Here is a 24006-nt window from a genome sequence, read left to right on the forward strand (position 1 = left end):
GATGAGCGACAGAAAATGGGCGTGTCTTATTGCATAACGGGAAAACGGTATTGGTTGCGCTGCGTAGTAATACATACCATGTGCTACATGAAAAATAAAATGTTGTTTTAATATACAAATTGGTTGTTTAATATACAAATTGGTTGTTATAAAATGTTGTTTTAATATACAAATTGGAAATAATATAAATATAAGATATAAGGAACCATTCTTTGAATATTATGAAATGATAATTTTGGTCGGAGTGTGGTCAAATTTATCATAAACCTTCGGGCTTAATTGGAATTGACCCCGCTCGACCAAAATTTTCACCTCATAATACTCAAAGAATGATGCCTTCATTCCTCAATTATATTTTATTGAAACAGACGCTGAATTTAAAAGTTACAAAATAATGATTCAAAATATTTATTTGCATCGTACATAATATTTTTTGCGAGCACATATTTGCTTTTGACGTTGAATATGAAGCCCCTATATTTCAGTAGATTCTTAAGATTTAGTCGAATCCCATTGCTCTGTCTGCGCAAGCATCCAAAATTTACGGTCACGATTTTTCTTGAAATAGATATGAGTTCATATACAAGTATAATTGGGCCTCAGAAACAAACGGCTATTGAAAAACTTTACTATCAAAAATCATATTCTGGTAATTGAGTTCCCAAATTAATCACTGAATTCAACCCGAACTCCACATTTGCAAAAACCATAAAACATAACACGTAACTTTACAAAAGAAACATTTTATTTGTAGTGGTTTTAAAATTCAGTACTGTTTTACAGATCCTAAAACATATCAAAAATTTGAATCATTATGATAATTCAGTACGACTGAACTTCAACCCAAGCCTCAGGAACAAAACATAGTTGTTTAATACAGATATCCAATGGTTAATGATAAATCTGTTTTGCACTGAACAAAGAATTGCATAAAATGTTCATGCATTGATGTGTAAAAAAGGCTAACACAACTTGTCAAGAACAACCATACCGACAAAATATTAATGGAATATTTCCGATTCGGCGGGATTTTGCAACGGAGTTATATTATCAAAGATGTAACCTTTTTTTTTTTTACAAAAACATCGCTTGTTGCTAAACAAAGAAACGTTTGATACCAAACAGATTGCAATGGGGAAGAGGGCCACAAGCGTTTGATTATATCAAATAAATCGCTGTTGTTCACGTAAGTAAAGGAACAAGTTAGCTCTACACCTTTTGTCTGCCCATCCTCTTCGAAAAGCATTAATCTGAAATAACTAAATATTTTTGTAAACAGAATGAAGAAAAATATTTCATTTACTACTTAATCACTATTTGTGAACAAGAAGATTTTGACAATACTAATGTTATGTGTGACTGAGTCCTAGAAGACCGCCCAATACAGAATATGTTTATACAGTACCGACATGCAGAACAACAAACCAAGAATGTTTTGTATACGAAATGTTCCATTTTATTTAGATAGATCAACATGAAACATTTAGAACATAGTGCAGACTTGGGTCTTCATAAACCTGCAAATAATTAAAATTCAGCATGCCATCAACACTGTAATCATTGTAATCTAAGGGGTAAATTAAAAAGCAAAAAAATGTTGTACTTGTGTTATCCTACTTTCACTTTTGGACGGTGATGCGTAGGTTATCAATGGCCACAGCTCCGTAAAAATCCCACGGATCTCCACCAGTAACCGCCGAGAAATAGTACTGAGGGAAATAGAAACCAGCCACATATAAACTATTCTCTCTCTCTCTCTCCCTCTCTCTCTCTCTCCCTCCCTCTCTCTCTCTCTCTCTCTCTCTCCTCTCTCTCTCTCTCTCTCTGTTAGTTATTACCTGTATGTTGTACCCCCCTGCTATGCTGTAGCTGAAGGATTTCCAGATTCCGTTGTTCCCTGTGTCAAAAAGGAGATGGTAAGTCCCGTAACCATCCGTATCAAGCACATGGAAGTCCAGAACCCCGTTACCGTACGTCGTGTAGTCAAACTCAATCAGCAAGCTGCTTTCTGCAATAACAGATTTGAAATGCATTTTGAATTAAGCCGTCAACGAATCATCCGGAATATTAAATGAATTCCAGAAAATCAGGGTTAACGAAGGTGGTAAACATAATATTAATTAATATTTTAAATTTTCAGATCGGCCCTCCTTTTACGAATAACAATCTTTATATTGGCATATTCCATATACTCGCAATCAATTTGCATATAATAAAGTCACTAAATCAGTGAACGTGATTCCGAGAATTTTTATTTCTTGTTTCAATGCTTATTCATTTCATGAGTTGATAAATTTTCTATTTTTACTTCACTCAGTGTCTTAAAGATCGGTTCCTCGGTGATATCTTTATTTTCCATCTAATAATTTAATAAGACATACGTTAAACTAGACATATCTCCTGATTAAAGCTCTGTTAAAATTCATCTGGCTTGTTTAGTCAAATTTGTTTATCAAATTACTTTCCATTAAAAACTTCGAAAGTTTTAATAGAGTTAATGGACAATTAACATAGAAAAGACCCATTTAATAAATAAGTTAACTTTTTCAAACAAAATTGCGGCCAATATGGCGGCGCCCAGGAGCTGGAAGTAAAATTTTCAGCCCTTAGTACCATAGATTCATCTTTCATTTTTCATTGATTTTCTTATATACGTGTTACCATTAAGCCTTGCTTCGCGAGGCGGGCTTCGTTCGCCTCTCGCTACGCTCGCTATTAAAAATTAAAGTACTGAAGTACTGACGGGAGTGGATTTTATCGATTATCATTTATTCAAAATCAACGATATGTGATTTTGCATGGCAAGTAGTATCAGAAATCGAAATATTTCTGAGAAATTGTATGGATCCAGGCAAGATTGAACTCTTGTCTTGTACAACCAAACGCTCGACTGTCTCCGTTTATCTTCCACAATCAAGAGAGACTCTGTTTTGTCGGATATTAACGGAGAAAGCCAAGCGTCTGGTTGAACGAGACTAGATTGAACTCTAGCGTAGGAATACATACGACTTTAAAAAATATCTAAACTGTTTGTACAATTTAAAATCTTACTGTTTTCATGGTATTGATAAATAAGTTTTCTTGAAAAACAATGCTTCAGAATACATAGCATCGAATTTATCGATTATTTTCAAGAACTAAGTGTTGTCAGCGGTATTGATTTGTGCTTAGGTCCAAACACTGTTTCACTTTCGTTTTGCCCGAGTAAGTGCAAAGGAGAGTTAATTAAAATCAACTCCCAAAAAGTAGTGCAGGGCGCCATGCGTGCGCAAATAGTTAATCTCTCATATTAATACAGCTGTGATCGGCCAAAGCTGACCACAAAAACAGTAGGGTTCCATTTCTGTAACGACTAATTTGATTGGATGATATTTGTTGATAGTTTGCTCATTAAAACGAGCGTCGAAGCATAAACGGGGGAACGGGTGATGAAGAGAGGTCAACCGTGGGTTCCCACCGATCACAGTCGTGGTGCGTCTTAAATGTTCTAATGTGACACGAAGTTTAAAATGAGTTACCTGTGTATATAGGATCAGAGTACAGCTGTGTGTGATAGTGGCATGTAGTGTCACTCTGTACCAAGGCGTAACTATTACCCTCTGTTCCCCTTCCGATGTATTCCGAATACTTATCAAAAAGTGAAGAAAACACTTCTTAAGTAGTTTACAGAAGTGAAAATATATGTTCAAAGAACACCATTCTGATATATTTACATTTGTAAATTTTTACATTTCCTTTTTTAAGGGAGGGAGTAATAAAAAGCACTTCTTAGTTCATTCTCCTAAGCCTTTAAAATACAATGGTACATGTACATGAGGTACAAAATTGTGTTATTTGCGTTAACAAACTGATTCACCATAGACCATACACGATTGCGTACTACTTTTCAAACATAAACCTTATCTTTAAAAATCAAATGGATTTTTTTCAATAATCTCTATATTTTTGTAACACCAAATTTCACAACCATAGAGCAATTCTGGTACTACAACTTTATCAAACAGATCAAACGGTTTTTCTAGGGGTAGATTAAAAAGTCTTCTTTCTAATAATATGTATGTCTTTGTAAAACGATCCACTTCCAGAAAACACAGCGTGACATACCGTGGCGAGTTGGAAGTCGACCTCATTGCCTGGGTCACTGGTCAGCCCCAGCTCTGTCTCAAAGCCATACTTCTGGACGTGATGTGTCACTGATTACATAGAAAAACTATCATTACAGCAACGTGCTAATTAATTCATTGAAAAACATATACAATGCAGGGAACGATTGATTCACGATTGATTTATCGAGTGATTCATTGATGGATAAATTGATTGATTGATTGATGGATTTATTGATTGATGAATTGAATGTACAATTATGATATACAGTGTTAGTGAAATTTTGCCTTTTATTCTTTTAAAAGAGAAATATTTTAAACTTAATGATTAGAAATAAAAATATAATCATTTGTTCATAGCATGTATTTGGGGCATTCATAAATATTCTGGCATTTTTTAAAAGTGTGAAGTATTTTGAAACCTTTCACTTCCTAAACGTTTTTTTATGTTATAGAAATGTGTAATGGTTGTCAGTTCACATTGTAGGCTATAAATAAGGAACTACTAATTTTGTACTTTCTCATGAAATACTTTCAAACCATTATACGATTGTTTTGCTTGTATAATAAAGTACCTTCTTTATCACACACGTGACCGGTCCATCCCGGGGCACACTCACAGTGAGACTCATGGTGACAGGTGGCGTTGTTCTTACAGGGGACCGTCTCACAATCAATTACCACTATCACTGTCTGGATATAGAAGACAATGTGATTGAAAGTTAAAATCTGTGTTCTTACAGGGGACCGTCTCATAATCAGAAACTACTCTCTGTCTGAAGTTATGGTATTGGTGTTCACTTTTTTAAATGCAATGTTTAAGACTTTACATAAGCGATAAACAAGCCTGCTATATCTGATGTAATAGGTGTTGCTTATTTAGATTCAAATTATGTAGGTAAGCGATGAAGATGATTGTTAAGTTGTAAAATATAATGATATATTGATACAGAAAAATAATTACCCTATTGAGTCTTCTTGATAGCCGTGCAGTTCTTATGTGAGTGTCTAAAGAACTAGGAGCCAAGACTTGTCGCTTCAAAATGCTTCTAGAAGGTCCCTATCAAAACAGATGCTATGAATCATACACAGACTTAAACGAAATCAACACGTAGTCGTAGATATGTAGTCTTATTTTCACCTATGTCAAAAACTTTACATAGCAAATTCAAAATGTATGACTAACTAAATATATGCAATTTTGGAAGTAATTTGATTTTTTTATTAAATGTAAGCCATATTCACATGTATATTGATTATCTATTAAACTCTATATCATATAGATTATATATATTAATCCCTCACCAGCTCTGTAAATATATGTGATGTTAAGGTTTTTAAGAAAACGCAGTACAACTCGGTTATAGCGAAGTCCTAGAGACTAATGGATTTACTTCTATATATCCGTAATTCGTTATCACCAGATAAGGAATTCTTAATAATAACTACAACGAATTCACTTTATACTATACTATGTTTTCTTTCACCAGACTATAATATTTGCTAATTGAGGCTTAAAATGAAAAAACATTCTTTTGATACCTTAAATAATCGGATTGTGAATTGAAAAAATTATATGAAAATAAATCCATTCAACCTATTATGTTAAATGGTAGTGCAAACCTTTTAAACTTTAGAGAAATTCGTTATAAAAGTGTTAAATTTCGTTATAATTCACCTCTACGGGACTCAAAATCAGTTTGATATATCGATAAATTTGTTATATCCGAATTCGTTCAAACTATAGAATTTTGCAAATATTTGTTAAGAACTTTACCGATGACTCAAAAAACTTCGTTATATCCGAGAACTCACTATATCTGTGTTCGTACTAAACAAGTTTTACTGTAAAAGTATCTCCTGTAATTAATTGTTAACACATATAATGATCAAAACTTATTTTAAAGAAATTTATTTGAAACGTATCAAGTTTTTGTTACTTTATATTCCATATAAGCATTGTTCATTGTATGTTTAATAAATAAAAGAAAGATATGCGGCCTGGATCTATCACTTTTTTCCGAATTTATAGAGACTGTCCAATTGTAATGGTTAGTAAAAACGTATTTGTCAGAACATTAATAAACTGATAGATGTACTCAATATGCTCTTAATTGATTTCATACATCTTAGTTCTAGGGCTCAACAAAAACCAAAGTACATGTACATGTAAATACCGTCGTAGTTCCTAGATGTAAGATTACAGTTAAACTTACTGGTCTGAGGGCCCAACATCCCAGGAAACAAATCAGAAGGCTGATGGTCACTTGTGCGAGCATTGTTTTTAGTTACGTTTGTTCACAAAAAAGTATTTCTTTTATACAGTCTGAAAACGATGGTTTCGATAAAAATGTACTGTTATAATGATAAGTGGACTTGATATCATCCAGTGAAACAAGGCGAATCTCTACATCTCATCTAATGATTTGTTTTTCCATAATGATTTTCACGAGCTGATACAAAAGTTCATCAAGTTTTGGGCCTTTTATAGACCTACCTGAGCGTCAACACTTATCTAGTAGGGTTCTTATAAGAATGCATCGTTTCCAGCCGATCAACCGCTCAGAATCATCTTTGAATTGAAAGAAAAAGATGTTTCCATTTGATTTAATTGATTCTGAATAAAATATTTTTTAGCATATATTTGTAAAGTTATTTTGAACATCCTGTACATGTACATACCGGTATTACCATTTATTATTCATATAGAAAAGAGCTTTCTGTCAAGATTCAAAATAAATCCGGCTTTTTCGTGCAAAAATACTTTAATCATATACGAAGAATTGTAAGCGCTGTATCTTGCTTACAACTGTACGACTGACACTCAAATTTTGATTGATCATTAGAGATGCATTACTAAGCATTGTAAACAATAAAAATGGAAAAATAAAATTTGACTGCCAAAATCATGACCATGCCCCTTTTTGACTAGACTGAAAGACACGTGTCCGTACTTTTCAAGCGGTTAGCGCATTCGCTAAACGCTTTATGTCATGTAATCAAAACTAATACGCAAAGGTTCCCTATGGCAAATCAAAGCATGTATTGGAAAAGAGTATTGATAGAGTATTAAAAGCAGGGCTAGTATGATGTGTGTTTCAATTTTTTAATCTACTTTTAACTAATATGCAAATTGTTCTTTTTAATGAAGCAAGCATAGAGTTTGATCCAGAGTTGGGCAATAAGACGACATATTCAAGACAATTACATATGTAACTTGGTCAGAGAAACCATTTCTTAAACATGCAGTAAACGCTTTTTTGTGATTCATGCGGGATATAAAGGTGGCGACATTGCAGAAAAATACATAACCCGCTACCATCATAACCCGCATGAATCATAAAAAAAAAAACATTTTATCGTTTATATTTACACCTTTATAACAGATTTATAAATTGATTGTAAAAAGTAAATAATATTCACTAAATTACTGTAAATGTACAACATTGCGTTAGCTAAAAGCTAAAAGAAACAACCAAATCTCTCCTATGGAATTTGAGATTGACATCATCATGATTATTTCGTGCAGTCAATGTTTTTCTTTTTCAGGTAGCGGTAGGATTCGACCAATCGATAAAAGGGGCGTGTAGATTTCAGTCTGGCTGTTTCAAAACAGCTATGAATTAACTGTAAGTTTCCGTAAGAAGTAGAAGGAATAGTACTCGGTAGATGTAAATATATGAAAATGAAATAAAATGTCCTCTGTCCCTGTAGGCATTACAATTATTCACAATGACACTTTTGATGATTTAGCAATAAACATATTCATACCTGATGATACATACCATATTTCATTAGAAAAATTCTAAATTTAACTTTTTTACTTCACAAATGTGTGACACTATCCTCCTACATTTTCATAAAATACAATGTGTGCGTTCAGATGGATGTCTTTACTTAATCAATAAAATGCTTTCTTTGGTGATTCATTCGGGATATGAAGGTAGCGACATTGCAGAAAAAAATTTTTCTGCAATGATCGCTACCTTCATAACCCACATGAATCATCAAAGAAAGCATTTTATTGTTTATATTAATATCTTTCTTTTTTTAATTGATAATAATTAATAAATTGATAATGAAAACTTCACTAAATTACTGTTAATGTACATAAGTACGTTAGCTAAAAGAACAGCCAAATCGTCTCCTGTGAGACTTTGAGTCTGACATCATCACGATAACTTCGTGCAGTCCGTGATTTTTCTGAGGTCGCTGTAGGTTTCGACAGATCGATAAAGAGGGCGTGTCAATTTTTAGTCCTGTCAGTTTCTTTTCAGTTTCAGCTAGCCGCTGTAGATTTCGACCAATCGATTAACAGGGCGTGTAGATTTCAGTCTGGCTGTTTCTATAGAGCTATGAATTAAGTATAAGTTTCCGTAAGATATAGAGGGAATAATACCTGATAGATGTAAATATATATGAATGGTGTAAATTTGCAATTTTTTTTCAGTAATTCAAAATTGTGAAAAAATAAAAAGCGTACTGATTGAATCTCTAAAAGCTATATTTTATGTCAACCGACTTGAAAAGGTTAAGATTTAACATACAGCTTTATATTCGGTACTATGTGAGTTTAAACTTGGTTTTAACTTTATTGAAAGGAACAAAAACAAGATCTTTTATATTAGCCGACTTGACAGGTTGTTTGATTATTTAAAACGAAGTTCTAGACTTGGCATATTGTGAGTTCAAGTTGTAGCACTTGTTTCAATACATCAGTAGACATTAGCGTTTTAATTCAATATTCAGTGGAAGAGAGAAGGTTGGTTTAAGCTTGTCGTAACTAATGTTTTTTTCTCAGCTTGAACAGAGCCTTTACAGTTTTCCAAAATGAAATGTCGATGCAAATATGTCCAACAGTCTGACAACAAACTTACTAACAACTTTCTTACTTGACTGTTAAAGGCATGTGATCAAAACAATTTGCACACGTTTAAACATTCCAGTTCTTGATAGAGACTGTAAATAGGTTAGAATCAGTCTCATAATGACCCAAGAGCAACTAATTCAATCTGCCTGGTCTAATTAATAGAAGACAACTTTTGATTTGAATTTTTTATCGGTTCTACATCAAAGAACACAAATTCAATCATGTTTGAAATATTTATTAACATTAATGGACTACTTGTGAAAAGATACAATTTCTTAGGAAATCATCATCCAAACTCTATTTTGGTTATTTTCATCCCCTGTGACGTCTATTTAGATTGCCTTTTGGCAGTATATTTACTCGTCTGATCTGGAAAATAAATTGAAAAAACAAATGTTTATATTAATTCAATATATACAATACACTGCATTATGGTTTCTGTTCACACAACAAAACCGAAAAAAGCAAAGATTTTGTTTTATTTTGGTTTTTCAGGAGGTAGAGTAAATGATTATTGAAACGAAAAATAAGCGATAGAGTCCACCATCAGTATAAGTGTGCAGAAGTCGCAAAGCGTTTTTGACAGTAAATGTAACATTGAAAACGTTTTTATTATAAAGCTGTGATTAGTACGTTCTCTTATATCTGTCTAGTTTCACAATAGCGCCCGGTCCAGCCACTGGGACACCTGCAGCTTTTATGGTACACGTAACACGTCCCTCCATTCTGGCAAGGGCTTGGATCGCACGAAATGAAGACACTGATTGTCTACAAGTGGAACATTGTTAAATATTAGACATACGTTATGTTCTTACAATTATACATATATAGATCAAATAGAACAAAGAAATTGACTGTCTCACCCTTGGAGTTGCTCGAGACAGTCTGGCCATCCTTATCTTTGAGTCGAAGAAGTCCCCTCTTCTTTCCAGGGATTTCTGTGAGTGTCCCTTCAAATCACCAGAAGAATCGAATAAGAACGGGTTCAAACAATCTTACTCTTTTATGGTTAGTTCAGATAAATATCTTTTGAATTTCTTTTTTAAGTTTCTGTTTTGTTTATCATCATTGAAAACCACGGTTTTTGACTTGTGATGCTTGAAATCCTAACGTTTTCTTTTTTCAAAATTTACTGATATATGTATATAGCAATACATCATAAATGCGATACTTAACGATTTTTTTATAATCTCATCAATTTAACATATACTATCTGCCAATGTTTAACAAACCTAAGCCTTCTTACCTTATGGAGTTCAGCGCTGAGAACGCCAACAACACACATCAGTAATGTGAATCTAGACAACATGGTGAACGTCTCGTGGAGAAATGGTTTTCGTTGTGTAGCAAGCTATCGTCTTTTTATACATATATATGTGTTATATATGTGTTGTGATTGTGGTGATACATGCAATATCTGTCGCTATCTGTGATCTATTATTGATGTTCTCTGTAACCTTTGGTCATTATGCAATATCTGTTAAACAAATAGAGATTATGTGTCCAATAATCAATATAGTGTCAACTTTTCAAGTACGTTTTTTTTTCGTATGCCCTTTGTTTTGTTTTGCTTTGTTTTGGGGTTTTGAGGGGAAGGAGGTCTTTGGATAGAAAACAATTATGTTTATTGCAATAGTACCTAAATCAACGATATATAAGTAAAACATACTTGTATGAGAAAGGTTATACATGTGTGTTTTGTTTTACATTAATAATTCATTACAAAATCGTGGAAGAAAGAAATCAAAGTGAAAGAGTAAGATATGAAGACACTTTATTTTCAACATTTCATTGCTTAAGATTTCTATCGTGACATTTAAGGAGGGCAATCAAACAAAACGAACAACTAATCGATTGATTAAATCTTGATATGTCCACCTACTGTTTTGTTATTGAATTATTTATCTTAAGAATTATAGATTTCACTGTCTATCTTTAATCATTAGTTTTACGCCTACTGTGTATTGTACTGCTAGTGATAGGACTGAATGATTCGAAAGAAAACTTGTACTTTATCTCTTCTTTTGAAAAACTATAAAACCAGGTTATAATCTGACAATTGTTCCTTATATATCTAGATATCTAAATGTTAAACTCACATATAACGTGAATTCTTTGAACCCTTCTAGTGAGGACCGGAAGTGACTGCCAACAAAATGAACAACGTTAAACTCATTTTCTATCAAAAGTCTATATATGTAAGTTTCGTGTCTTTATCAATTACAGTTTATAAGATCTGACGGGAGTTAAAAACATCTACTTAGGATACTAATGATGTCTAACCGGAAGTTTTTGTTTATTTTACATCCCAAAGATGACATATGTTAAGTTTAATACCTATATAGTCATTCTATTTAGATAAATTCGACATGTAAAAAACTAATTTTTGAAGTACTTTTTGTGACAACCAGAAGTTACGCCGAACAAATAGTTCTAACATAACTACATACATAGGTATAAATATTTCACATAGTTTTGGTTGTTAAGTCGTTACCGTTTTTTAGATCTCGTGGAGTCAAAGGGTTTTTTTTATATCGGGTGATAAACGGATAAACGGAAGTGTTCAGTGAAAAAAAAGAAGTTTTTTTACATTAGAAAACAGTACATTTTTACATATCAATTTGACTAAAGTTGTCAAAGAAAAACAGTTAAACTTTTAAACAGTTGATTTGTTTAAACTCTTCCAGTGAGAACCGGAAGTGACGGTCGAAAAAATAAAACACGTTAAACATATCTTCTGTCTAATGTCCATGTAAATTTCGTGTCTTGATCACATACTGTTTCTAAGATTTTGCGGACATAATTTTTTTAAAAGATGCTTGAAACAATTTAGATATCCCACCAGAAACAGAATTTTTTCCTTTATTTAACATCATATAGATGACATATGCAAAGATGTATCCTTATATTTCATATATATATATATATATATATATATATATATATATATATATATATATATATATATATATATATATATATATAATGCGTAAAAAAAATAATTTTTGAAGTGTTTCCGTTGAAGACCGGAAGTTACGACGAACGAAATAGAATAGTTCAAATACATCTACACATAGTGGTTTATCATCCCACAAAGTTTGAATGCTTATAAAATGTCTATCATCCAAGTAAGTTTCGTGTCTTGGTCACTTGCAGTTGTTAAGATCTCGCGGGTACAAACTTTGTTTTTAAAAAAGCTACCTGAGATAATTGAGATATATATTACCGATAGTAGGTTTTTTTTATTTAACATCGCAAAGATGAAATTTGTGGGGATTTATACGTATATATTCATTTTATGTAAATTAAATTACATACGTAAATAAAAGAAATTGAATTCTTCCATTGACGACCGGAAGTAATGACGAACGAAACTAAATAACTTGAACGCATCTACAGCTATAAGTCTATCATCCCACAAAGTTTTAATCGTTTGTGAGATCGCTTTTCGTCGCGGAACAGGAAACGACGACAGGTAATAAGTTTTGGAAAAAGATGAAGAAAAAAAAACGCCTAGAGATATCATTATTCTCTATTATCTCTGAAAATTTCAAGATAATATTTCTAGTTATCTCTGAGAAATCTTGTGGACAAAAAAGGGGGATAACAAGAAACATTACAATCACTATAAGGTCTTCTGTTTGGAAATGATAAGAATTAATTACAAAGTATACCAATCTAAGATAATTGGATTTATACCTATGACCAATGATGATATAAAGTTCTTGTTTACATACTACGTTTAACATGTCAGTTTGAACAAGATACCCATGGACCATTTGTTACCATCCATGATTATTGAAAATTATCAATGAAGTATTCATAATATTCATAAGAGCACAAAAAATAACAAATATTGCATAAACTTTTATTCTAAACAGTTATGTAACAAATCAAACGTCACTTAAATTCCATTTCACCTTGGCATCGTCAAAAGGGAAGTTCTAAAATAAAACAAATCTACTAACAACGAGAGAAAACTTATCATAAACTATAGCTATAGCTTATAAGTTATTGATTGTGCATTTTATTTATGAAAAACAATAATCATGCCCAGTCTTTTATCAACTTTAATACAAGTAGTAATCAGATCAATTATGTATGTTTTGCTATACATGTACTATTTCATTTAACAGATTTAAGCACTGTTGATCGTTGTGAGCATGATATTTAAAAAAAAAACTAAAAACAAATCTCGAATAGATTAGTTTTACCCTAAAGTTGTGTGACTCGTACGTTGTCAATGGCAACCACTCCAAAGCCATTACCACCAGCATACCCAGTGAAATAATACTGTAATGTTAAATCAAAGTAATGCCGTTTAAGTCAGGATATGACGATAATGGTACTCTAAACTCAATGAGGAAGAAGAAGAACGATTAGTTCGCACTGAAATAATATTTTTGGGAGTTGATTTTTAATCAACTCTCCTATGCAGTCACTCGGACAAACCGAAAGTGAAACAGTGTTTGGACCTCAGCACAAATCATTGCTCCTGACAAGACTTAGTTCTTGAAAATAATTGATGAATTCGATGTAATGTATGTTAAGCATTGTTTTTCAAGGAAACTTATTTACAAATACCTTAAAAATAGTCAGATATTAAATGGTACGAACAATTTAAATATTTTTTGTAGTCGTATGTATTCCTACGCCAGAGTTCAATATAGTGTCGTTCAACTCGACGCTCGGCTGTCTCCGTAAACCCTTGTCGGAGATTTACGGTGTCAGCCGAGCGTTTGGTTGAACGAGACTAGAGTTCAATATTGCTTGGATCCATACAATTTTCGAGAAATATTTCTACCACTGATACATAGTTTGATTGAATTAATTTTATCTTTAAATATTATTTAACATGATTTGTATGGAGGTTTCTCGACATTCTAGTCGAAAAAGTTCAAAAATTCATATTATAAAAATATGCGTAATTCAAATTAGAAACTACGTATACATGTACTTGTCATGCAAAATAACATATCATTGATTTTAAAATAAATAAACATCGACAAAATCAACTCCCGCCAGTTCTTCAGTACTTTGATTATGTATTCAACTCACGAAACTCTTCTTGCCAGCTGGTATGGTAGCACTTGCTGTCTTCCATACTTTGTTATCTCCAGAAGAGTTGAACAGGCTTGTATATCTGGTTGTTTCCCCTTGACCATATGAAAAGTACACCTTCCCTGTTCCATAGGTTGTGTAATCGAAGGTCACGCGTACAGAAAATTCTGTAAGATAAATAAATGATTTTTAAACTGATTTTTAGAATAAAAGAGAAAAACAACAAACTTATAAGAATACCAATACTTTGTTTATAGTAATTTCTTTTTTGAGTGAGCTTTTAATTTACTCACACATTAGAGCTATACCACTGATTTTTTCACAAAACTCGTCAAAAATTCAAACTTATTATCTTCACATGAGGATGCTTCCTAAAATAAACTTTAAGACTCAACAACTTGACCATGAATGTATTATATGTTGGGCCATATCTATAAATGAAATGGGTAGAGTCTTTTAGAACTTTTGCGAAGATTCACGAAAATAAAGATTACGAATATTTCTTAATTTTGAAATGGACAGTCACTAATAATTCATAACGTGTTTATACACAAAACATCTGGAGTATCCTTAACAGCGCTGATCGACACATTTGGTAGATTTTCTTGATATGATATGATATGACACCTTTTGCAACTTACCTGGGAGATACGCCTCTGCGACCAAAAAGGCATACTGCTGTGTTGTAGAGGAACTGGTGAACACAGCGTAATACGACCCTTGTGATGGACCAATTCCGAAATACGACTGAAGAACAAATTCCAACATAAACAAACGCCCTCAAAGCATTCAATGAACAATTTTTTACGATATTTCCCAGTTTGCTTTACTCGACAGAAAACTACTTGGACGTTCTTGATGTTTTTGTATCCAATTTGTGATTTCAAATACATATTTTGTAATCATTTAACATTTCTTTTCAAGTCTACAGAAATTTCTTTGAAACAAAAAGCTTTATTTCCTTTATGTTCTTTAAGAACGATTCCTTGCCGGTGTAACGGTGTGGCTTCAAACCTGTTTTATCGACAAATGCATATTACATGTATAATCATAAAGTAGAATACAAAACACTCGCCTGAAGTCTGAAGAAATTAGCAGTGTCGGTGTTTTCATTATTGAGACAAAGTCTGGACTCAAAATCACAGGTGTGCAGGGTATTCCCACTGGAAACTAGATAAGAAGGTAAAACAATAAACAAATTACGTCATTATATGTCACAATTCTACTCTTCTAATCGTTACATACTCTTACTTAACCAATTCTGACAAGGATGGATTAAGGTGACATTTATAGTAACAGTAAATGGTACTCAGTAAATGGTACTTTCTTTGTTTCAGTTTACCTTGTGTCTGACATACAGATCCTGTCCATCCCTGAGTACATGTACAAACCGCGCTTCCGGTAGATGATTGTGCGCAAGTTCCTCCGTTTAAACAAGGGTTCGGGTTACAGGGATTACTTGTAGCTACAATACCCGGGCGATGTTAAATGATCATCACGAAAATGAAAAATGGCTTAAAATCCAAGAAATGTCTGAATGCTTAAAAACATACTTGATGATTTGCTGCATAGTTGGTTGTTACATCCATAATCGTCGGGGCACAGTGAGCATGAATTACCAGCTGTGTATGGCTGCTGACCATTGTAGTTCCCGCTTTAGTAATAGAATTGTTTTTAATTATCTTTAAAATATAACCAAATTCATAACATATTATTTCATCTTTTTGGAAAAATTAATTTAATCTTTAGAATTGAAAGCAAATACTTTCAAATAAATCATTATTATCATTAATCACTTTGCATAATCAATAAATAACGGCGGAATGACTGGCACGTTTTCTCGTGCGGACAGTTGCCGTAGCGTTACAAAATGCTTCATTTGGGGTCAAACATTTGTGGATGTTTTGATTTCCCTATTTTCTTCCATACATTTATATCATTATCGTCAAAATCTTATATGATGAAGTTTTTCCTTCAGTTTCTTACCCTGGTCCATAATTACAAACGCTGTAGAAATAGTTGTTTCCACATTCAACTCGTGCGCAGCCAAGGTATTCAGAATTATGCCATGCTACCTGAACGATATACACCACAGGCACTCTTCAAAAAGTTGAATCTTGAATACCTCACAATTTATAAAAACAATATTGAGAACATTAAGGTTATTTTTCTGAACTATAGATTTCTAGTTGACGCTGTAGAGAGCAATCTCATTCCATAGAACTTTTGGACAGGTTCTCGATAGGTGGTTGGCTGTTAATTTGGTATTCTAAGCATATAAAATAAGCCAGAGTATCAAGAGTGTTTAAAACTTCACGTAAAGTCAATAAGAACGCTTTAATTGTTTGGTCGAAGTTAGATGAAAAGTAAAAAAGATAATCATACCTGTGTATAATGGCCGCATACACCGCTACATGTGTTTCCGGAAAATCCGTAAACAGCTTTTTCATCATCCCATTCTTTCACAACAGCGGCTGCTGAAGCTGATTTATGTAAAGTCGAATGTTATAAACAAGTTGCTGTCCTTAAAAAAGACTACAATACGTGGACCATCTGCATGTGTTTCCAATGAAAACGTGAAAGCTAATAGATTATCAGAGGTTCCTCTGACTCTAGCCGCTTACTTTTTACCACTGAATTTGTACGTTGTTTACGTATACATGTATGTATAGCCCTGACTTTTTATCTCAGAATTAAAAGGCTTCATACTTCCTAAATAATCATGATCTATCTATTGATGAAGTTTGCATGTATAGTATCTGGCATTCGGTGAATTCTACTATTTGCTCACACATTACGAGTTGCACTACTTTGTTAACTATGCAGGGACAGCTTTGTGTAAATTAAAAATTTCATATTTTAATGCATTTTTCTTAACATTTAAACTTCTATACAGTGACATAATTATTCAATCATACTTAAATGCTTAAAAAATTTAATCGGGAAGTACTCTAGCCTCGCCTACTATAAAGGTAAAGTTAAGTTACATGTGTATTCCGAAAACAACAATACATTGCAAATTATGCTATTTGATGCATGTTGTAGTTTCGGCATAACATTAACTTTCATATTACTGACAGTTCATATCACATGCCAATCATTTCTTTTAAAGGAATACTTGTTTCTGTATTGTTTACCGACAACTTTACAATAACAGCGCCTTTGAACTTATATAAGTGTACATATGGCACGGAATCCCGATCCCGATTCAGATAAACGTGTGCTAGCATGGTTTCCTGAGCTACCCATTACGCACAGGAACCAGGCTAGCTCATGCGCAGGCTGAATTTCCCCATAGCATCCGGTTTAACCTCGCTTATATATTTTCTGCGTGGACCTCAGGGCCCACGCAAACACATTTCTGCATAGTCATTTAGATTCTAATTTTTTCACAATTTTGATAAGAAAAAAAAGGAATAACAATAAAAAACTGCAATGTATTGATAAAACTTTACCTGGTCCGATGTAGATATTTTCACCGACATAGGTAAAGGTTGTAGACTGGGCAGAACGCTGTCCATTGTGAGCAAACACGCATTTCTGTGCATGATTGCGAGCAATGTCTGCCAGTTCTTGACTCCATTTCTACAATAATAATAATGAGTCAACAAATAATAAAAAAGGAAATACATGTGGATTTTATTTATAAGCAAGCTTTGTTGGAAAGCTTTATTTCATGAATATATGAAAGTAGAGCTTTTAAACAAAAATTACTAGGATATATACTGCAGGGAAATATTCATTAATATGAAGTTCCATCGGATTCCAACAAACAAACAAACAGGACAAATCTTTCTTTTATCATCGCTAACATAACTATTGTGAAATAAACAAACAACTGACCATTTCTAACATGTTGGCGGCAGATGGATTGACGATTCTACGCTTGTCGTTATGTGCATTTAGAAACTCAACATCATCCGAGTTAGTCTGCCGTTTGCTCCGTGGCTTGGTTTTAGGACCCTATATTAAGGTATCCGATGTACAAATGACCAAAAAATGATGCCTGGTAAGGTATATATTCAATGTACTCGTTTGATAGGTAAGAATATGTAGTTTCTAAAAATAGATGTTTTTCCCGCCAAATCACTATGGGGAAGTAACTCTAGCTCTGCAAATCACGCATGGTAAAATACTACTTTTCTTTGACGAAAACATGTGTAATCATTAATATTTATCAAATAAAAATTGCCAACATATTTTAATAAAAATAAAATTTTTAAATAAATCGATTACCTTTATCAATATCTTTTTTTATTTTTTGCGAATTTTTTTTTTACAATGACCATGACGACTCACGCGATTTTAACCCCCCCCCCCCCCCCCCCCCCCCCCGTCAGCCGTCGCATTCATAATCCAACGCATATTCCCGTTACCTGGTAATTTTCCTGTTTTCTATACCTTTACCATTTATAACTTGTAATTTTAGAATTAAAAATCTAAACTGTTCAGTTTTTTTTCATTCAGCAAAATGTTTGCACAAAAAATATTGTTACTAATACAACGAAGTCGTGAATTGCGGGTCACATCAGGTGTGTAAAGCGTTAGGAACAAAGTGTGCAAGAACCGTGTGAAATGTTTTATTAGAATTAATTCCAAACCAATTCATTCCAAACTCGTAGAAAACAATATATATTGTATTATCTTTTACTCAAAATTTTATCCTTTTTAACAAAAAAATTAAGTCAGTTTTAAAATGGAGACTGTCGATAAAGTCTGACTACGATGTTTCCGTATCGGTACAATTGTGGAATGTACATCAACATGCTTTACTGTACACAGTTATAACAAAACATGAATCAACCATAAATGACGCTGTGATGTTGTAATAAGCATGCATTTTTACACGATAAGATTGTGTACAAATTTTTATACCACACATAACATGCATCGGACATCGGCTATCTGGCTGAACCTGTCAATCAAATTTCGAGTATTTGATTTCATTGGATGGTGACGCGCCTCTTTTATGTAAACAGCAAAATGAAACGAATTGACTTTAAAGCAGTCGGAATCAGCATCTTTTAGTATTATTTGGATGATATAAAATCCAGCGATTTTGAAAAGGAGTAAAAAATGTACCGTTCATGCACAGACATGTGATATGAAATGCGAGAGATGAAAATCGTTTTGAATCCCGATAAAAAATAAATCAATGATTAGAAATTTCATTATTTGACTCTTGTTAACTTGACGTACGGAAAATAACAAGGAGATGTTTTAACACAATAATTACAATAAACGTGTACAAGCATTTTAACCACGAAATCCGTATGCATAGTACTTATTTAAAATAGATAGTAGCAAATACGCCGTTATACAAATGTTAGGTCCGCAACACTCTGTATGTTTTTAATGAAATTAGGTATACAAAAAATTAAACAGATTGAATAGGGGCATACGATTAACAGACAATTAACAATTCAAGTTATGCACAGTCACAATATCTACGAAATCAATTATTAAAACGACCTACTCAGTATTTTTCGACGAAATACGTGACTTGTGCACTGCAACTTTTACTCTATAAATTAGGATTTTTTTTTCTCGTTATTGCAAGAGCGCCGCGGGAAAAAAATAACGTCATACAACGGCAAATGACGTAAAGCTGCTACAACGTCACAATCAATGTAAGGGGGAAAAGTTAAAATAACTCGTTTTAAAATTAAGGAAAAAAAATATTGCTTGACTTTATGCATCAATTGTTTATTATTTATCGTTTATTATGTCAGATCAAAAATAGTGCGACTTTTTGAAAATTTATTTCAAGCTCAGTAATCTACCGAGCTCATCCCGGAAAATCCCGAGCTCTCTGGCTCAATTGTACATCGGATACCTTAAAGAGTGAAACAACGTTAAGCATCTAAACTACAATGTGTTATGATAAGGGTTGACACAAAGTGTTTCAAAACTTACGATTCCATCTTGAGACCAAACTCCCAAAAGGCAAACTGCTAGGAGCAGCAGAGTAAAGGCTTTCTTCATGGTAACCGTTGTAGTGAACAAGCTTCTGTCTTTCTTTGGCTGATGTTCCTTATATACACAAACTCCCGGAACAGTAAAATCTGATAAAACTCAATCCAACTTAATTCCCTTTTCCGTAAAGATGAGTATCACAACTGTTTGCCTCAACTTAATTAACAAATGTCAAATCTATGATTTTAGAGATTTATAATTTGATTTCTAAACGTTTTCATTGACTGTATTGCTTAGGATACTCGGTTTGTTGCCAATTAGCAGAGGAATGTTTTCTGTTGTAGCTTAATGAAGTAAACAAATTATCTTATTATTATCAATGCTTTAACGTATTTTATTGTTAGGAACTTATATAAGTTAGGTATTCTGCTTTTTTGAAGAATGAACACGTATTAGAATTGAACAAACTTTGAGGATGACTCATCGTGAAATAGACATTATATTTTTTAACATAATATCCGTTTTAAAAAAAATATTAGAAGAATGTTAGTACATACAGATATGTAAAACTTTTTTTTAAACCTATTATTTTGACCTGAATGTGTTAGTAGTTATTGTCTTAGGGCCAAAGCTAAAAAAAAAAACGGCCGATTTTTGTTAACTTGGGGTTCAATTTGGCTCATTTTGATTTTCGACATCCTTAATTAAGACATTTTACAATGCCACACAAAATTTTGCTTTTTGAATGCTAGGTTTGATGTATACGAAGCAACAAATCTGAAGCAATTATTAAAACATATTGACATTGTATTTTACGATCAAACTGTCTGGCGTTTTTTCTCCTTTTTCCACCTAAGTTCAGAATCTTTGCTAAATTTATCAATCATTTTCGTTTTAGTGATGTGGTAATTTTGTCTGCCTCTTGTTTTAAATTCTATTATAGAACAATGTTTAACCGAGTTCAGGCACCAAAGACAATATCATGGCCCGTGTTTTCATATGGTGGGTGTGATTGCGTTGAATAAAGGACACGATGCCAGTTATTAATGATGTTTGACAAAACATAGTTGTGCAGTATGTACTTTTATAAAACTGTTTTAATTGGAAGCTCATTAACATATCCGTGTTTTGTTGATAACTGACACATATCATCAAGCAATAATGATAAAATCTTTGCAGTCGATCACGAATTTTAACATTTCAAACAACATCACATCCGATAAGAAATCTTTTTTTTTCATAAAATCACCTCACGAGCCACTGAATTTGATATAAAGTTTCGTCGAAATTAAAGTCATAAAATTTGTTAGAGTAATAAATTCAACAGGTAACCCTAAAGTATGAACAATGGTAGGTACCAGGTAAGAAAATTATCTGGCGGCTTCCTAGTGAGTTCTGGAAGACGGAAAAAGAAATAGCTGGTGGTCGCCAGGTAAAATCAGGTCAACGATTACAAGCGCATGCGTTCAATGCAAGCGAAACACTAAGACAACTACATTTACAACGAGATATCAGCTTTCTGTAGGGATATCATTTTTCCTGGTAAAAAAAAAATAGAAACTACTTGGCCTTAACGTCCCGAATATTAGATAATTAGATAATTATATGAAGATTTAAAAGAATGGTGATTCATTAACTATATGCGTGTAAGAAATAAAAATTTAACGCAGATTGTTCAATACAAGAACAATTTATTGATGGCCACAAAATGTTTGATAATAAAACAATTATTTTAATAAAAAGTTTCACAATATTTTACTTTAATCAAACTTAACAAAGTAGCACAATAATTTTTTTTTAAATTTGGAACATGCATAATTAAACGGTAACAAATAATGCAGCAATGGAGACAAAACATCTATTCCTGCCAAAGGTCTAAAACTTTTACTAGTCTCTTTCTCAGGATACTTTGTGATATTTTCAAGGTTTTATGTATGAATATTGTTCTTCGAGTTTTATGTGATTTTTTGGAAGATATGCCTATTTCCTACTTGTCACATCACATCACTTATTCTTCATTTCGTATTATATTATGTTGTGACTTTGACTACGGCATTATGTTTCATGCAACTTTTATGCTATGTATTCTTCAATAAATGACCTGTTTTATTCTTTACGAAAGAGTTGAATTTTGCTACGTAATAGTATAGATGTGAGCACGCAGGCATAAACGAGTTTATGAAGACTTAAAATATAACTGGCCAGATTAGATATTGTTCTTATTTTTTTCGTTCAGCACGCACGTTGCACAGCTGTAGAACCAAAGTCGTTCGTGTATGTTAAGGTTACAATCGCTTATGGTTAATTCCAATTATTGTAAGTCGGAGGTCATCCTATGTAAAGCCCTGGAGTTCGTACTCTCTATGTTACTTAAGTTTAGATCGATCACAAAACAATCAACACGCTGTAAACGTATAAACACAAAGTAAGACATTGATGTGACCATCAATTGTACAGGAAATCTTTTCTTCTCAAGAGAACATGTGTAAATGATTTTGATAGCACTGCCGGGAATCGGTATTGTCTGCCAGGATAGGGACAGGAAAAGAAAGAAAAATTTGTGATTTATAGAATTGATATAGAATGTACTATCATTGTCTTTGATTATGGTGTTATACACCCCCCCCCCCCCCCCAATAAGAACGCAACTCTTACTGCAGGGACAAGCACAGAAAATGAAAAGTGGCAGCTCTGTAAACAGGTCGTTTATTTCGCCCTGTAAATTTCAGTCTTTTCAGTTTCAATATGAACTACAACACATTTTTTTAAATGAAATGAAAGAACAATAACATAATGTAAAAATCAATCATCAATCATATATATATATATATATATATATATATATATATATATATATATATATATATATATATATATATATATATATATATATATATTGTGCACTTATTGATCTTAAATTGAATTTGTACTTAATCCAACATCACCTCTAACATATGAAAAAATTACTCAAACACTTATATGGCAGAACTGTCATGGCTTTTTATTCATATCAACATTCACAGTTAACATGCCACTCTATATGCCGATCTTACCACTTGTAAGCTTTTGGCAGCATAGCATTCACAAATTATTCATTCAACAAACCATATCAGAGCTGGGGGACCTGGAGACAACAGTATCCCTCAGCAAATGGTTATATGTCAAAATTGCGCGAACACTCTCATCAATGTATCTGTCCTCATCACCACAACCATGGATTTCTTTTCCAATTTTTCAAACGCTATGACGATATCTCGAATTGAATAAAAATACACAGCAGCAAAAAGTATCTTAATAGCTATGCAAAATGTACAAAACTAGGTATATAGATGTTCAAACCAACCATAATATCTAGGGGAGGGGTGGGAGGGTATTTTCGTGTTCACTCGGCCGAGGATTGAAATGAAAAGGCCAAGAGCGCATGCTCAGGAATAAATAAAGTATCAGTCATGATGTATAGAAAAAAACATTTCCGGAAAAATTGCATATTTTGTTAGATTTAAAATACCTAATTTATTCTCAATAACTGTATTCATCTGTAAGGGATAAATTTGATTATTTCGAAATGCATAAATATTGAACCACTCTTGCACAATTATATATATATATTGTGCACTTATTGATCTTAAATTGAATTTGTACTTAATCCAACATCACCTCTAACATATGAAAAAATTACTCAAACACATATATGGCAGAACTGTCATGGCTTTTTATTCATATCAACATTCACAGCTAACATACCACTTGCATGTTCATACTCTATGCGCCGATCTTACCACTTGTAAGCTTTTGGCAGCATAGCATTCACAAATTATTCATTCACCAAACCATATCAGAGCTGGGGGACCTGGAGACAACGGTATCCCTCAGCAAATGGTTATATGTCAAAATTGCGCCAATTGGATTTCATGCAGAATGAAATCCAACCGCCATCACAGCGGTTTAATTTTGACCATTTTAAGCTTAAATAGCAGCATTCACATATATCTACCTAACAATATGTATATACATGTATATTTATTACATGTAAAAAGTGTTTTTTGACTTTAAATA

The 24006-nt window shown here is 32.9% G+C and overlaps 1 protein-coding gene across 2 annotated transcripts; it reads right to left on the reverse strand.

Moving 5' to 3' along the window:
• Positions 1–1463: 1463 nt before the first annotated feature.
• LOC128156771 (uncharacterized) lies at positions 1464–20110 on the reverse strand. Of its 2 annotated transcripts, XM_052819061.1 has the most exons (14): positions 19951–20110; positions 17878–17997; positions 17490–17619; positions 16420–16517; positions 14676–14781; positions 9797–9923; positions 5571–5574; positions 5068–5163; positions 4679–4796; positions 4105–4193; positions 3519–3627; positions 1839–2008; positions 1604–1709; positions 1464–1517 (listed from the first exon to the last, which is right to left on the reverse strand). In XM_052819061.1, the coding sequence occupies exons 1-13, from the start codon at positions 20017–20019 to the stop codon at positions 1620–1622; spliced, it is 1326 nt and encodes a 441-aa protein (XP_052675021.1). In that variant the 5' UTR covers positions 20020–20110; the 3' UTR covers positions 1464–1517; positions 1604–1619. The 2 variants fall into 2 exon arrangements, 1 of the variants encoding a protein (XP_052675021.1); XR_008239765.1 differs by lacking the exons at positions 1464–1517; positions 1604–1709; positions 1839–2008; ... (8 more) ...; positions 17878–17997; positions 19951–20110 and adding exons at positions 12829–12917; positions 13188–13266; positions 14032–14201 and having other exon boundaries at positions 14676–14787.
• Between the last annotated feature and the right edge of the window lie 3896 nt (positions 20111–24006).

Source organism: Crassostrea angulata, chromosome 1 (genome assembly GCF_025612915.1).
Source record: "Crassostrea angulata isolate pt1a10 chromosome 1, ASM2561291v2, whole genome shotgun sequence".
NCBI lineage: Eukaryota > Metazoa > Mollusca > Bivalvia > Ostreida > Ostreidae > Magallana > Magallana angulata.